Source organism: Martes martes (assembly GCF_963455335.1).
Source record: "Martes martes genome assembly, chromosome: 2".
Lineage (NCBI taxonomy): Eukaryota > Metazoa > Chordata > Mammalia > Carnivora > Mustelidae > Martes > Martes martes.
In genome coordinates, this window is record NC_137889.1 from 171814422 (window position 1) to 171832299 (window position 17878).

At 41.0% G+C, this 17878-nt stretch overlaps 1 protein-coding gene across 1 annotated transcript in view; it reads right to left on the reverse strand.

Annotated features, from left to right (window-relative positions):
* Positions 1-1756: 1756 nt before the first annotated feature.
* Positions 1757-17878, reverse strand: part of PDS5A (PDS5 cohesin associated factor A) — a 143202-nt gene continuing 127080 nt past the window's right edge. Inside the window, exon 33 of the mRNA XM_080796909.1 lies at positions 1757-2962. Within this exon, the coding sequence (XP_080653035.1) occupies positions 2959-2962 (4 nt within the window). The 3' untranslated portion in view covers positions 1757-2958. The remainder of the gene's footprint in view (positions 2963-17878) is intronic.

Sequence of the window (17878 nt, forward strand, 5' to 3'; positions counted from 1 at the left end):
TAAATGAAAGGCCACTTTTAAGTTCTTGGGTAAAAAAACAACTTCTAAAGTTTCACAAATGTCTATCAGAATTTATCATCTATTATGTTCTCCCTGTCACTGTAGGTCAGATCATAGTACGTAGCCAGTAAGTTTGAAGGCTTGATTTTTTCAATTTATGATTACATTTGATTTCTTGTAAGGATATGCAGATATTTTATCAGCTTGTGACATACCAGGGGGTACATGAATATTCAGGGTTCCACACTACTATATAATGCTGCATTTCTTGGTTTTATTTGAAACAATGCATATTTTTAGCATTTTATGGTAGGATTTTACACTCATCATTTACACAAATTACAAGGTTCTGCTTCAAGTCTTTAAAAAAATTTTTAAAAATTCAGCCCATGTGCAGCACAAGAATATGCAAAACTACTTTACATTATACACACTTTTTATCAAAGGAGATACAAAATTCTGGCTTGTAGTTTTAGACAAATACAAGAAGCTTCAAACTAGACACAAAGGGTTAACATTAATTCTCAAATATAAGTCTGCACTTTGTGTTGTATTTCTCTGAGATGTGAATATCAAATTCCTAAGGGATTTAACTTTTTCCTTTTTTCAAAGGAAAACTGACAAATGTCCCTTAAGTCCCTCCCCATCATCTCAATCTTTTCATCTTCCTACTCTCCCTTCCCTTAGTGCCAGACGCTTGCCTCGTCGGATTAATGAACCAGGGGGCCATTTACATACACCTGTGGACCAAATCCTTTTAGCTAAACTCCTCTCCTGCAAAAAAAATCGAAGCAGCCACAAACAGATGCAAATGGTTCTGCTACATTATGTTATAAATATGACTTAACACTAGGTAATCTAGTCAGCTGTGACTCTTGAGTAATCAAAAGGAGTTGAAAAGGTCCCTACCAGTGTGCTTCTTATTGGTGACAGATCAGTGGCCTTAAGAATCAAGATGTCTGATGCTAAGAGCACTTTAAAATCTTTCTAAATATACATGTCCACTGTTTGCTTGAGGGACTTCTCTGATGCTTATGCATAGATACTCTTTTTCAGCATGTTGGAGGCAATATTTTATACTTTCCTTCTAAAGGGTTATGAAGAGGCAACAAGAAGAGTGAGGGCTTTTCTTGCCCTTTTCAAAGGTATTGTTTTCTGTCACTTGTATCCACTGTTCCCTAACTGTCACGTGATACCTCAATGTGTGTACATGCATATTTGAAAGAATTACCCATCTTTCACTGAGTCAATATACAGCCAACTCTTGATTATCTATGAGATAAGTGACATTTACTGCTAGCAAATTTCACATTTAACATAGTAATTATTTTCTGACATAGCTCACGTTCGCTGTTTTACATTCCTTGTAGACTACAGCCTCCTAAGACCCAAGTTCTAATGCAAGTGTCATTTATGTCTTCTGACCCTCACTAGGAATGTGCAAGGAACTGAGTGAGCACATTCAGTGAGGGCTTTGGGAAAGAGCCTCAAGTACAGAATGGGGGGCAGCTATAACTCTGAGCATGAAGAAGGACAAAGTTCAAGTTCCTCCTGAATTAGCTCTTGCAATATACTTGGTTTCATTAAGTTTGTGATTTAAATTATGACTGCAAAACCTGAAACCCGAGGCATAGTCACTATTTTATATAGATAATGGAGAGTTGACTGTAATCATGTTATGACTTTAGCCCTTTACATAAAAAGAAACTCACAAGAAAACATAATATGATAAAGAGATTAAAAAAGACTACCATATGACATCTAGAAGCATTTATTTTATGCAAAAAACTTAAATATGAGTATGTGTACACAAAAAGTGCACACATTACCTATGCTGAACAATGCCAAGAAACAATATATTGATGCAACAGTTGTCTTCTAAAATAAACATAAAAACTGAGCCCAGACCGGCAGACAAAAGCAAAATACTTATTTCCCATCAGCACAATGCTGAAGCTTGATAGCCATCCTAAACACCTCCAACTTTCCTTACAAAGCTGCCAAAGTCCAACTATTTAAAAAAATTGACTTTTTCTTTACATCAATAATAAAAATCTGGTGACAAACATTTATAAAACCAAATGCTGGGCAGTCTTTACTCCTTTAAAATTCCAAATATTCCAACATAATCACAGGAGTAAAAACCATTTTAAAGTGATATGCTTTATGAAACAAACAACAATATGTACATTTATTGCAAATTATATTAAACTAAAATGGAGGGGAAATCAAAATATGAAGTGATATGAAATCAATAATAATTTTAATTATTTTCTCACTCTGATAAAAATCAGAAAGCAACATTTATAAAATTGCCACCACATCACTTTTCATAGCAGGGAACTGAAATCTGTACATCTCATTTTTGCAGAAAAGTAGGCAGGCAGAAAGAATTATACATAAAAGTTTCCAAAAGGAAAAACAAAGAAATATTTAATCTGATCTCTTTTCTTCTAAAAAATTAATTCAGTAGACTTCTATTTTTTTTTTTTTTGTTTTTTGTTTGTTTGTTTTCTGTGTAACATGGGAATTCCTGGCTCTAAAATTGATGAATTTTCAGTGTCAGTGTAAGGACATCCTGTTACTTTCTTTAAAATAAAAACTGCAGCATGGAAATCAATGGTGTATTATGCCTTTAAACTCCAGATATGCAGGAACTGGAACCAAGTGTTAAGCAATTTGCTTAATTATTGACTTTTCCTAAGAAAAGTCTAGGGGAAGGGAAGAATAGAGTTGCTTTAGCCTCTCTCTCAAGAGTTTCTGCTGTACATTTCCATCAAAGGACTTGTGGTCATGTGAAAAGGAAGTAATAGTTTCTTTCAGTTTTCAAGGCAGAAAGTGTGTTCTGAAGTTAACTTCATCTTCTGTTCAGGGATGTTTTGAATCCAAGTTTTTGCAGAAGCTGGAGCCTGCTTCTGCTTGGCTTTCATTTTCTCCCTTTGCAAATGAGTTTTCTTTTTACCTTGGGGAGGGGAGTAGAAGAAAGCAAAGTTAGAAAAGACATAAACAGGAAAACACACCAAACCAGAATTACTTCATTTCTATAGTTATGATCTAAAAATCTCAAAATTATTTTCCCATTTTTCATCTGAGACCTTGTTTTAAGGAATCCTTCTCTAAACTATATAAACACAAAACACCAATGAAGAAGTTTTTATTTTCAGCCATTAGGCGCTGCTACCCAATGGCAGATTTGCTTACAACAAAACAATAAAAGCTATTTATTTGAAATAACTATAATTTGTCATTAGTATTATTTCAAAATTGTATTACAGAAAAAAAGTTACTGGGCACTTTACTTAAAACTTTTAAAAAAATTTTTTTAGATTTTATATATTTATTTGAGAAAGAGACAGTGAGAGAGAGCATGAGAGGGGAGAATGTCAGAGGGTGAAGCAGACTCCCTGTGGAGCTGGGAGCCCGATTCGGTACTGGAACCCGGGACTAGAGGATCATGACATGAGCCGAAGGCAGTTGCCTAACCAACTGAGCCACCCATGCACCCTACTGGGCACTATTTATAAGCAGCAAAAGAAGTTCTGACTTCCGAAATGGGTAAACACATCCATCTTCTTCTTATTATTATTTTTTAAGATTTTTATTTATTATTTATTTGACAGAGAGAGAGAGAGATCACAAGTAGGCAGAGAGGCAGGCAGAGAGAGGAGGAAGCAGGCTCCCCGCTGAGCAGAGAGCCCGACGTGGGGCTCGATCCCAGGACCCTGGGATCATGACCTGAGCCGAAGGCAGAGGCTTTAACCCACTGAGCCACCCAGGCGCCCCAATGTTATTTATTTATTTACTTATTTATTTTAATAAACATATAATGTATTTTTATCCCCAGGGGTACAGGTCTGTGAATCGCCAGGTTTACACATTTCATAGCACTCATCATAGCACATACCCTCCCCAATGTCCATATCCCCACCACCCTCTCCCGTCCCCCCTCCCCCCTCCCCCAGCAACCCTCAGTCTGTTTTTTGAGATTGTGTCTTTTATGGTTTGTTTCCCTCCCAATCCCATCTTTTCATTTTTTCTTTTCCTACCTCCCCCCATCACCCCCACATTGCATCTCCACTTCCTCATATCAAAGAGATCATATGATAGTTGTCTTTCTCCGATTGACTTATTTCACTAAGCATAATACCCTCTAGTTCCATCCACATCGTCGCAAATGGCAAGATTTCATTTCTTTTGATGGCTGCATAGTATTCCATTGTGTATATATACCACTTCTTCTTTATCCATTCATCTGTTGATGGACATCTAGGTTCTTTCCACAGTTTGGCTATTGTGGACATTGCTGCTATAAACATTCGGGTGCACGTGCCCCTTCGGAGCACCATGTTTGTATCTTTAGGATATATACCCAGTAGTGCAATTGCTGGGTCATAGGGTAGCTCTATTTTCAGTTTTTTGAGGAACCTCCACACTGTTTTCCAGAGTGGTTGCACCAGCTTGCATTCCCACCAACAGTGTAGGAGGGTTCCCCTCTCTCCGCATCCTCGCTAGCATCTGTCATTTCTTGACTTGTTAATTTTAGCCATTCTGACTGGTGTGAGGTGGTATCTCATTGTGGTTTTGATTTGTATTTCCCTGATGCCGAGTGATGTGGAGCGTTTTTTCATGTGTCTGTTGGCCATCTGGATGTCTTCTTTGCAGAAATGTCTGTTCATGTCCTCTGCCCATTTCTTGATTAGATTATTTGTTCTTTGGGTGTTGAATTTGCTAAGCTCTTTATAGATTTTGGATACTAGCCCTTTATCTGATATGTCGTTTGCAAGTATCTTCTCCCATTCTGTAAGGTGTCTTTTGGTTTTGTTAACTGTTTCCTTTGCTGTGCAAAAGCTTTTGATCTTGATGAAATCCCTATAGTTCATTTTTGCCCTTGCTTCTGTTGCCTTTGGCGATGTTCCTAGGAAGAAGTTGCTGCGGTTAAGGTCAAAGAGGTTGCTGCCTGTGTTCTCAAGGATTTTGATGGATTCCTTTCTCACATTGAGGTCCTTCATCCATTTTGAGTCTATTTTCGTGTGTGGTGTAAGGAAATAGTCCAATTTCATTTTTCTGCATGTGGCCGTCCAATTTTCCCAGCACCATTTGTTGAAGAGGCTGTCTTTTTTCCATTGGATATTCCTTCCTCCTTTGTCGAAGATTAGTTGACCATAGAGTTGAGGGTCTATTTCTGGGCTCTCTATTCTGATCCATTGATCTATGTGTCTGTTTTTGTGCCAGTACCATACTGTCTTGATGATGACAGCTTTGTAATAGAGCTTGAAGTCTGGAATTGTGACGCCACCGACTTTGGCTTTCTTTTTCAATATTCCTTTGACTATTCGAGGTCTTTTCTGGTTCCATATAAATTTTAGGATTATTTGTTCTATTTCTTAAAAAAAAAAAATGGAGGGGTTTTTAATAGGGATTGCATTAAATGTGTAGATTGCTTTAGGTAGAATAGACATTTTCTTTTCTTTTTTTTTTTTTTTTTTTTTAAAGATTTTATTTATTTATTTGACAGAGGGAGAGACAGAGAGCACAAGCAGGTAGAGAGGCAGGCAGAGGCAGAGAGAGAAGCAGGCTCCCCGCTGAGCAAGGAGCCCGACGCGGGGCTCGATCCCAGGACCCCGAGACCATGACCTGAGCCGAAGGCAGCGGCCTAACCCACTGAGCCACCCAGGCGCCCCAGAATAGACATTTTCACAATATTTGTTCTTCCAATCCATGAGCATGGAATATTTTTCCATTTCTTTGTGTCTTCCTCAATTTCTTTCATGAGTACTTTATAGTTTTCTGAGTATAGATTCTTTGCCTCTTTGGTTAGATTTATTCCTAGGTATCTTATGGTTTTGGGTGTGATTATAAATGGGACTGACTCCTCAATTTCTCTTTCTTCTGTCTTGTTGTTAGTGTAAAGAAATGCGACCGATTTCTGTGCATTGATTTTATATCCTGACACTTTACTGAATTCCTGTACAAGTTCTAGCAGTTTTGGAGTGGAGCCTTTTGGGTTTCCCACATATAGTATCATATCATCTGCAAAGAGTGATAGTCTGACTTCTTCTTTGCCAATTTGGATGCCTTTAATTTCTTTTTGTTGTCTGATTGCTGAGGCTAGGACTTCTAGTACTATGTTGAACAGCAGTGGTGATAACGGACATCCTTGCCGTGTTCCTGACCTTAGCGGAAAAGCTTTCAGTTTCTCCATTGAGAATGATATTTGTGGTGGGTTTTTCATAGATGGCTTTGATAATATTGAGGTCTGTGCCTTCTATCCCTACACTTTGAAGAGTTTTAATCAGGAAGGGATGCTGCACTTTGTCAAATGCTTTTTCAGCATCTATTGAGAGTATCATATGGTTCTTATTCTTTCATTAATGTATTGTATCACATTGATGGATTTGCGGATGTTGAACCAACCTTGCAGCCCTGGAATAAATCCCACTTGGTCGTGGTGAATAATCCTTTTAATGTACTGTTGGATCCTATTGGCCAGTATTTTGGTGAGAATTTTCGCATCTGTGTTCATCAAGGATATTGGTCTGTAATTCTCTTTTTTGGTGGGATCCTTGTCTGGTTTTGGGATCAAGGTGATGCTGGCCTCATAAAATGAGTTTGGAAGTTTTCCTTTCATTTCTATTTTTTGGAACAGTTTCAGGAGAATAGGAATTAATTCTTCTTTAAATGTTTGGTAGAATTCCCCTGGGAAGCTGTCTGGTCCTGGACTTTGTTTGGAGATTTTTGATGACTGTTTCAATTTCCTTACTGGTTATGAGTCTGTTCAGGTTATCTATTTCTTCCTGGTTCAGTTGTGGTAGTTTATATGTCTCTAGAAATGTATCCATTTCTTCCAGGTTGTCAAATTTGTTGGCGTAGAGTTGCTCGGAGTATGTTCTTATAATTGTATTTCTTTGGTGTTGGTTGTGATCTCCCCTCTTTCATTCATGATTTTATTTATTTGCATCCTTTCTCTTTTCTTTTTGATAAGTCTGGCCAGGGGTTTGTCAATCTTATGAATTCTTTCAAAGAACCAGCTCCTAGTTTTGTTGATTTGTTCTATTGTTTTTTTAGTTTCTATTTCATTGATTTCTGCTCTGATCTTTATGATTTCTCTTCTCCTGCTGGGTTTAGGCTTTCTTGTTGTTCTTTCTCCAGCTCCTTTAGGTGTAGGGTTAGGTTGTGTATTTGAGACCTTTCTTGTTTCTTGAGAAAGGCTTGTACCGCTATATATTTTCCTCTCAGGACTGCCTTTGTTGTGTCCCACAGATTCTGAACCTTTGTGTTTTCATTATCATTTGTTTCCATGAATTTTTTCAATTCTTCTTTAATTTCCTGGTTGACCCATTCATTCTTTAGAAGGATGCTGTTTAGTCTCCACGTTCTTTCCAAATTTCCTCTTGTGATTGAGTTCTAGCTTCAGAGCATTGTGGTCTGTAAACATGCAGGGAATGATCTCAATCTTTTGATACCGGTTGAGACCTGATTTATGACCCAGGATGTGGTCTATTCTGGAGAATGTTCCATGTGCACTAGAGAAGAATGTATATTCTGTTGCTTTGGGATGGAATGTTCTGAAGATATCTGTGATGTCCATCTGGTCCAGTGTGTCATTTAAGGCCTTTATTTCCTTGTTGAACTTTTGCTTAGATGATCTGTCCACTTCAGTGAGGGGAGTGTTAAAGTCCCCTGCTATTATTGTATTACTGTCGATGTATTTCTTTGATTTTGTTATTAATTGGTTTATATAGTTGGCTGCTCCCATGTTAGGGGCATAGATATTTAAGATTGTTAGGTCTTCTTGTTGGACAGACCCTTTGAGTATGATATAGTGTCCTTCCTCTTCTCTTATTATAGTCTTTGGCTTAAAATCTAATTGATCTGATACAAGGATTGCCACCCCAGCTTTCTTCTGATGTCCATTAGCATGGTACATTGTTTTCCACCCCCTCACTTTAAATCTGGAGGTGTCTTCAGGTCTAAAATGAGTTTCTTGTAGGCAGCATATTGATGGGTTTTGGTTTTTTATCCATTCTGATACCCTGTGTCTTTTGATTGGGGCATTTAGCCCATTAACATTCAGGGTAACTATTGAGAGATATGAATTTAGTGCCATTGTATTGCCTGTAAGGTGACTGTTACTGTATATCGTCTCTGTTTCTTTCTGATCTACTACTTTTAGGGTCTCTCTTTGCTTAGAGGACCCCTTTCAATATTTCCTGTAGAGCTGGTTTGGTGTTTGCAAATTCTTTCAGCTTTTGTTTGTCCTGGAAGCTCTTTATCTCTCCTCCTATTTTCAATGATAGCCTAGCTGGATATAGTATTCTTGGCTGCATGTTTTTCTCATTTAGTGCTCTGAATATATCATGCCAGTTCTTTCAGGCCTGCCAGGTCTCTGTGGATAGGTCCGCTGCCAATCTAATGTTTTTACCCTTGTATGTTACAGACTTCTTTTCCCGGGCTGCTTTCAGGATTTTCTCTTTGTCGCTAAGACTTGTAAATTTTACTATCAGGTGACGAGGTGTGGACCTATTTTTATTGATTTTGAGGGGCGTTCTTAGCATTTCCTGGATTTTGATGTTTGTTCCCTTTGCCATATTAGGGAAATTCTCTCCAATAATTGTCTCCAATATACCTTCTGCTCCCCTCTCTCTTTCTTCTTCTGGAATCCCAATTATTCTAATGTTGTGTCTTCTTATGGTGTCGCTTATCTCTCGAATTCTCTCCTCGTGGTCCAGTATTTGTTTGTCTCTCTTTTGCTCAGCTTCTTTATTCTCTGTCATTTGGTCTTCTATGTCACTAATTCTTTCTTCTGCCTCATTTATCCTAGCAGTGAGAGCTTCCATTTTTGATTGCACCTCATTAATAGCTTTTTTGATTTCAACTTGGTTAGATTTTAGCTCTTTTATTTCTCCAGAAAGGGCTTTTATCTCTCCGGAGAGGGTTTCTCTAATATCTTCCATGCCTTTTTCGAGCCCGGCTAGAACCTTGAGAATCGTCATTCTGAACTCTAGATCTGTCATGTTACCAATGTCCGTATTGATCAGGTCTCCAGCCTTCGGTACTGCGTCTTGTTCTTTTTTTTGTGGTGAGTTTTTCTGCCTTGTCATTTTGTCCAGATAAGATTTGCTTTCTCCTCCTATAGAATTCCGCTGTTCTTGGTGAGTGAAGTTGGTCTTGGCTGGGTTTCTTGTTGATCTTCTGGGGGAAGGGCCTGTTGTGGTGATTCTCAAGTGTCTTTGCCGCAGGTGGAATTGCACCGCCCTTGCCAGGGGCCGGGCTAAGTAATCCACTCGGGTTTGCTTTCGGGAGCTTTTGTTCCCTGAGCACTTTTGTAGAGTTCCAGAAGACGGGAATGAAGATGGCGGCCTCCTAGTCTCCGGCCCGGAGGAGCCAAAAGCTTGGGGTCCCGCTCTTCAGTGCACCCTCAGAGAAAAGTGCCCAACCGCCCCGTCTCCCTGGCCTGCGGTCGTGCCTGGAGGGAAGCAGTCAATTGCTGGCACTTGGAGAAAAGCGCCGGTCGCTTCCGTCTCCGTGGCCTCCGGCCATGCTCCGAGCCCACGCAGCCTGCGACCGGCACAAGGTAACCCCGGGCTGAGAACTCACTCCTCGGCTTTGTCGCTGTAGCTGGCTTCCCCGCTCTAATACCTGCGAGCTCTGCGGCACTCAGACGCCCCCGGTCCTTCTGCGACCCCGCCTGGGCTTCTCCCCGGTTTAGCCTCTGGAGCGATGTCCCTCCGTGGAGCAGACTTTTAAAAGTCCTAATGTTGTGCTCTGTTGCTCCGCGACTTGCTGGGAGCCGGCCCCTCCCCCCACAGTCTGTCTTCCTGTCGCTTTGGATTCACTTCTCCGCAGGTCCTACCTTTCAGAAAGTGATCGATTTTCTGTTTCTGGAATTGTTGCTCTTCTTCTCTTCAATTTCCCGTTGGATTTGTAGGTGTTCACAATGGTTAGATAAGCTATCTAGCTGATCTCCTGCTACCCGATGTCATCTCAGCCTGCTACTTCTCTGCCATCTTGACTCCTCCCTCATTTATTTTTTTAAAAGATTTTATTTATGTATTTGAGAGAGAGCGCCTGAGCAAAGGGAGGGACAGGTGCAGACGGAGAAGCAGACGCCCCACGGAGCATGGAGCCTGGAGCCTGATGTGGGGGCTGGATTCCAGAACCCTGAGATCATGACCAGACCGAAGTCAGACACTCAACCAACCGAGCCACCCAGGGGCTCCCCAAACACATGCATTTCAGTATACTAAAAACAAAAGAAAAAAACCAAAAAAACAAGGAGAATTTAGAGGCATCAAATCCCCACAGGTCCCATTTCCCCAGTAAGGAGAGACAGTCTGATTTCTGGAAGCATGAGCATGGGGGATATGGTCTCTCTTCTCTCACCCAACTCCTCTTTGGGAGGAGAAAGAACCCATCTACTAGTTGAGAGGCGAGGGGTGGGAGAAACTAAGCATGCTGGGCTTATCCTCTCCTAGATTTGTTTTCTTTTGCCTCCAAAAGGGGCATTCAGGTCTGCCTGTGGTTGTTTAATTTAGAGGCAAGGCATTAGTAACCACCTGGCCTGTCATTTCTCCATCTTTCCTCAGCCATATCAGCAGTAAAACTGGGTCTCCTTCACAACAATTCCAAACTTGGGAGAAAGGTAAGGAAGTTGTTTACTTGTATTCCACTACATATGGAATCTTATAGAATCATATTACTAAGATGACAGTGCTTAAAAAACCACCTAAGTGATTAAGATTCTTAAGAAGACTTAATTTGTTATAATATATAAAACAGATTTAATGTTCTATCAAAAAATCTTCCAGGTGCCTGGGTGGCTCAGTGGGTAAGCCTCTGCCTTCAGCTCAGGTCATGATCTCAGGGTCCTGGGATCGGGTCCCGCATTGGGCTCTCTGCTCAGCGGAGAGCCTGCTTCCCTCTCTCTCTCTGACTACCTCTCTCCCTACTTGTGATTTCTCTCTGTGTGTGTCAAATAAATAAATAAAATCTTAAAAAAAAAAAAACCAAAACAAAACTTCCAGAAGCTGCCTGCTGCACCTTCAGGAAGCTTCCCTTTACCAGCTCTGAGTTCTCAGTATCTTCCTGGGCGCTCTCACAGACTTCAACGATCCAGATCACTGGAAGAATTCCATGCACTTGATACTATGTCCCAAAGTGAACTGTCATCATATCCAAGCACCTGGCTTCGAAGAAATGTCGTACTATTTTGATAAAAATTCACCTATTACTGAAAAAGTATTCATATCAAAGTAATACATGGTTGTGTAACTCATGAGGAACATACTGAGGGGTTACTATGATTTTAAGATATGAACCCAGGTAATGACAGGAAACTTTCTCAATACACAAATGAGCACAGGAAGTAGGAAATTCTTTGCTTTAAAAAAAAAAAAAATCCAAGATTCTTAAACACTTCTACACTAAGCATGCTAAGCAAAACATACTCATCCAAAGAAGGGAAAACTACAGTCTATTTTCCTACAGATAAATTTCTTTATATTTAGTTTCTTCAGAAGTCCCAAATTTAAGGACTGTTTCTCCACTGGTATCTCCTGATAGTCTCTTCCTTGTGGAAGAATTTAGCCCTGGGGTGGCTCAGTCATTAAGCATCTGCGTTCGGCTCAGGTCATGATCCCAGGGTCCTGGGATTGAGCCCTGCATCAGGCTCCCTGCTCAGCAGGAAACCTCCTTCTCCCTCTCCCACCCCCTCTGCTTGTGTTCCCTCTCTCGCTGTCTCTCTCTCTGTCAAATAAATAAATAAAATCTTTAAAAAAAAAATTAGCCTTAAGTGTAAGCAAAACATACTGAAGAATCAACAATGCAAAATGTTTGGACTGTTTGCCGTCTGGATAACAGCTCAAAAACATAAAGGAAAAAGAAGTAAACTTAGTAACTGAAACACTGATCTACCCTTCACCCAAAACTCAGAAAACCAACATTAATTGTCCAGTTGTCAGATACTGTTTCCTGACAATAAATAAATGGCTAATTATTATAAATGTATAGGATAAATTCCAGGAATTTTCTAAAGTAACAATTCCAAATATAGCCCAAAATACAGACAGGCACATTTACTGGAACGTGCATGTGTATGCGCACGCACACACATGCAACAGCTGAGGGAATAATATATTTACTGCAAAAATCCAAGGCTATCTAAAAATTCTATAGTTAAGTTTACAAGTATCAATTCCCAGATTAAAGAAGCAAAATCTAGGCCAGTAAATTTCTGTATATACTAGCCATGTTTTAGATAAAGTATCCACCCTTGAATTAATAAAGAAATTATACAGGTAGGAATCATACTAAAAGTAATTATTATTGACCTATCGTTCTCAGGAAGAGAACCGAGTAAGAGGAATTCTAGAGGGTCAGCGCACTACACATTACAAGTGTTGGCCGTGGTATCAGAACAGCTCTAGAGGCTACCATTTATCAAGAGTCCTACTGAAGAGTGCTGCAGGATTAAACAAGGTGGCGTACAGAAGTATCTAGACTGTGGCTGGTATATCCTGGGGTCCCCAAAATGGTTTTCATTAATAATAAAATCACACAATGGTACTACACATATCAAGCTAGAAGACGGAGCGAGATTTCGAGGGGCGGTGCTAGCAGGAGGTGTGGCCTGGCCGCCGTGAGGAGGCCGCAGCCGCGGAGGGCCTGCGAAGACGCGGAGTAAAGCGGAGTGGGTAACGCCGAGGGGAGGGGGTCTTTTCGGACGTTACTGTGGAAACCTGTGACCAGAGCAGGAACGGACCATCTGGCAAGTAACAAATCAATCAAGTAAAAGGTGTGAAGAATAATGAAAGGTTGAGGAAGAGACTGAAGTGGCATCTGGAGTTAGAGCGCAGGGCCGCAGGGAGGCACTAGGGCACGGCGCCCGACTTACCACAGTCTCGCCTTTAAGACTCGCTTCAAGCCCGGGGCGAACGGCCTCCGTGTAGCCATTCAGATCTCACTCCAGGAGGGAGGCTTTGAGTCTCCAGGGCGATGAGCAAGCGATCACCCTGGGGTCATCCTGCACTCACAGATTTAGTGTTCGATGGCTCTCAAGCTCCGCAACCCTATTATCTTTTCTTAGTAAGTAGCTGGCTTAAATTTTAATGACGACCTGACAGGATGACTCGAGGCGCTGGATTAGCTCTATGCTGGGGACTGTAGTCATGGGCTTTAATCTGTATGTGATCCTCACCAGTCTCAGGCAAATGCAGGTGGGATGTCAAATCAATCACAAGTAATACTTGTAGTTAATGAGAAGTATGTTTATTTTTATTTATTAATTTTTAAGTAAAGTCTATGCCCAACATGGGGCTCGAACTCACGACCCTGAGATCAAGAGTGGCATGCTCTACTGAGCCAGCCAGATGCCCCAATGAGAAGTAGGCTTAATCTTGTAGGAAGGTGGAAGCTACAGTCCCACCATGAAATAAAAATGAAGCCAGTACCTTCAGGATTTTGACCTGATTTCTCCTTAAGTTGAGATAGTTCAAATACCAGCTGAATCACGAATAAGGAACTTTTGACTTGGTGTGCCTATTCCATCTTTTGGTGGTAATTACACGTTATCTTTTACATCATTACACAGTATCTTAAGAGGAAAAAGAGAGTTCGGAAAGTTCATGGTTATTTTAAAAATGTTTCGAAATACGGCATAAACTACAGGGGGGACCAGCACACTGGGGTGCTCACTAAGGGATGCTCCTGGGTCCCAAGTCATGCTCTGCATGGCACCGGCCAGGTGCCCAGAGACAGTCTCTTCAGGTCTCCTTAACTCTAACCTAGGCTTGTACCTGCTTCATACTGACTGTTGGCAAGGCAAATAGATGTTTAACAACCTTTCCCTATTATTACTATTATTTTATTAATAAATACGCCAAGCCCCACCCCAAATATATTCTGCACATTATTCTACCCAATTTTCATCAGTCTGACAACGTTCTTAGCATGGGGTGCTTCCTTTTCTTTAAGTGCGCCGCTTCCAAGACACTCTGATCTACTGCTTGCTTTATTCCTCCCTGACGCTAACAAGCAGGGGCTTTTGTTTGCATGTACTCCGGAAAAGCTTAAAAAGATGACGATAGTTAGTCTGTTTGGCTTAACCTGTGGTTTTTTTAAATAAAATAGCTTTAGGGGTTCCTGGCTGGCTCAGTTGGAAGAGCATGCGACTCCTGATCGCAAGGTCTTAAGTTCGAGCCCCACGATGGGTACAGACATTACTTAAATAAACTTAAAAATAACTAACTAAACTAGCTTTTTACATAAGAGTTATAAAAATTAACAATGCAAATGGACTCCATTATGGAAACTATTACACTTATGAACTACATTAACTATTTAAGGTATACAAGAAAATAACATATAGAAGTATTTTCCTTTTTTTCCCTCCAGATTTTATTTGACAGAAAGACAGCGAGAGAGAGGGAACACAAGCCAGGGAAGAGGGAGAGGGAGAAGCAGGCTTCCCGACGAGCAGGGAGCCGCATGCAGGTCTTGATCCCAGGACCCTGGGATCGTGTCCTGAGCTGAAGGCAGACACTTAACAGACTGAGCCACCCAGGCGCCGCTAGAAGTATTTTCAAAGCACTCTGTCATACCAGTTTCGTGTGCATGTGTACTGCCTTAAAAATCAAGACTTAATTTTATTTAAAATACAATTTAGCATGGCAGTTACAAACTCTGGAGGTTTAATCCTGGCCCCACTATTTATATAAGCAGAGAGCAAAAGCTACATGGGGTCCCTATACCTGGGTTTCCTGTTCTTTGTGACCTGGGAATGATGGTAGAACTTACCACAAAGAGGTGTTTTAAGGATTTAATAGATTAACAAAGACCTTAGAATTGAGCCTGGCTCATAATCAGTACTATATAAGTGTTGGAGATCATTTTTCATATGTAGCAATTTTTTTGTTGTAGTAAAATTTATGACTTAACATTTACCACTTTAACCATTTTTAAGTACACAGTTCAGTGGCATTAAGTACATTCAAAATGTTGTACAATCAAGGCCATTCATTTCTAGAATGTTTTCCTCTTCCCCAAATGAAACTCTGTATACCCACTGAACACTAGAGCTTTCTACTCCCTCATCACCCTGGCGGCCACCACTCTACTTTCTGTGTATACGAATGTGATGGCTCTAGGTGGCTCAGATAAAGTGAATCAAACGACATTTGTCTTTTGGGGTATGGCTCATTTCACTTAACACAATGTTCTTAGGGTTCATCCATGTTATAGGATGTGTTGGAATTTCATTCTCTTTTATGTAGTAATTAAGAAAATCCTAGGAGCGCCTGGGTGGCTCCGTCGGTTGAGCATCTGCCTTCGGCTCAGGTCACGATCCCAGGGTCCTGGGATCAAACCCCACATCAGGCTCCCTGCTCAGCGGGAAGCCTGCTCCTCCCTCTCCCTCTGCTGCTTCCCCTGCCTGTGCTGTCAAATAAATGTATCTTAAAACAAAACAAAAAAAAACCCTATACTTTTACAGTATCATTCAGCAGACCAAATGCGAAAGTTTTCTGGTCTCTTCTGGAGCTGACATGCTAGGGAAATAAGGGCAAGAACCTTTCCACTTCGGATACATTTGTATCGCCAACACCCAGGATGATGCCCAGCACTCTTATCAGCTGAGTATTGGTTAAGAGAACGGAGGACGAGTACCAGGAGCAATGCTGATGTGCCTACAAGGCATTCAGCTCTACATGAAAGGGGATCATGAGCGGGAGTTTGTGGAGTATGTGAACTTGCACTCAGCAGTTCACCAGGAGTCCAGGCTTAAGTCATAAAGCTAGAACAGAAGGGCAGACTTGCATATCAGGTTTAGGAAAAGATAAAAGGAAGCCTGGGAGAAAGTTTCAGAATGTACTTCTATCTTTTGTTAAATTTTTAGATTTTCAAGAAGGCTCCGTGCTATTTTTAAGCAGTTTCTGGCATAGAAGCTGTTTTTGTTGGTTTGGTGATGTTGGGGCACATGGTGCAGCAGAAGTAGAGCTGGGGGCTTGACCAGGTGCTAATCAGAGACAAGGTCTGGTGGTTACTGAAAACACTTTCAGGGAGCAAGTAAGTACCCTGGATATTTGGGTTAGAAGGCAAAAAAAGCACAGTGAAAAGAGGTCAGGTCAGGTGGCCCAAGTGGCCTTTGTGTGGTGATCAGTACTAATGGAACGTCTAGAATAGAATAACCCTTCAGAAAATTCTGGCCATCTTGAAGACACTATTTAACTTTTGTGTAACTGGAAAAGTGTATTAAGGGGTAGAGAAACCAGAATTCCAAACCATGTTTACAACAATGACTGAGCACTTATTCTATGCTTAACTTGGTTAAGTGCTTTATATTTACTCATCCATTTAATTCTTAAGACAGTCCTTTGAAGAAGGTATTATTTATTATACTTTCTTTTTTGAGATTTTTAAAATTTTTATTTATCTGACAGAGAGAAACACAGCGAGGGAGGCAACACAAGCAGGGGGAACGGGAGAGGGAGAACAGGCTTCCCGGTGAGCTGGGAGCTCGATGTGGAGCTCGATCCCAGGACACTGGGATCATGACCTGAGCCGAAGGCAGAGGCTTACTCGACTGAGCCACCCAGGCGCCCCTATTTATTATGCTGTCTTACTGATGACAAAGAGGAGGCTGAGGTTAAATATGATGTTCTAGGTCGAAGATTTAGATCTTTAGTCCGTAACACTAGAAGTGAGTAGGAGAAACACCCATTACTTAGATCAGGTTTGGGCCTGGGTCTGCTCACATGAGATGTTGTAAAAGGTAGCTTGAGACACTTAAAATATAAGAAAATTTAACATGAATAGTAATGTAAAAAATGTACTTGTTAACACATATGCTTCAGGTAACACTGTGGTAGCTGGTGGGATCATCCTAAGATGATCAAGACTGTCTCTTTCCTACAAAGAATTCAGATGCCTTCAACCTCATTCAAGGGGAGATGAATTCAGTACAGATATACAAAGAAAAAAGAAGGGGGCAGGGCTAAGTTCTAACTGTAGGCCAAGTCCGAAAGGAGCCAACTTCTAGATCTGCAGCTGGAACACCACCATTATAGGACAGAGAAACTGAAGATCCAACCCAAGAATGATCAAAGAGGAGTAGCTGTGAGGTGGTTTCACTGGAGAGTGGGGGAAAGAGGTAAACTGTTGACTTGTATTAAAATTAACTCTAACAAGTGGAATTCAAGAGCAGGATATACCTGTTTGTGTGCTATGACTTTTGTCTTCTCCATTCTGAGACAGTCCCTCTTTTTTTTTTTTTTAAGATTTTTAAAAATTAATTTACCTGACAGAGATCACAAGTAGGCAGAGGCAGGCAGAGAGAGGGGGAAGCAGGTTCCCTGCTGAGCAGAGAGCCCGAGGCAGAGCTCGATCCCAGGACCCTGGGATCATGACCTGAGCCGAAGGCAGAGGCTTTAACCCACTGAGCCACCCAGGCACCCCAAGACCCCCACTTTTTAAAAAGGAATTTATTTATTTGTTTGACAAAGAGCAAGAGTGCAGAAGCAGGGAAGCAGCAGAGGGCGGGGAAGAAGCAGGCTCCTCACTGAGCACGAGTCTGACTTGGGGCTCGATCCCAAGACCTCGGGATCATGACCTGAGACGAAGGCAGACACATAACTAAGCCACCCAGGTGCCCCATCCTGAGACCTTTTTACCCAAAGGCAGCCCTTTAAATGAAGGAAAGCCCATGTAACTATGTGAAGGATACTAAGCAAAATTTAGTACTGTCCTTGCTAGTAAGCAGAAATGCAAAACATGATATCCTAATTAAAAATTAACCAAAAGAAACAAGATCTCTCTTCAAACTGGCATCCTGGAGGTTATGAGATCGAAACCAACGCTGTTATAACCTACTCAGGAAACAAAGGGC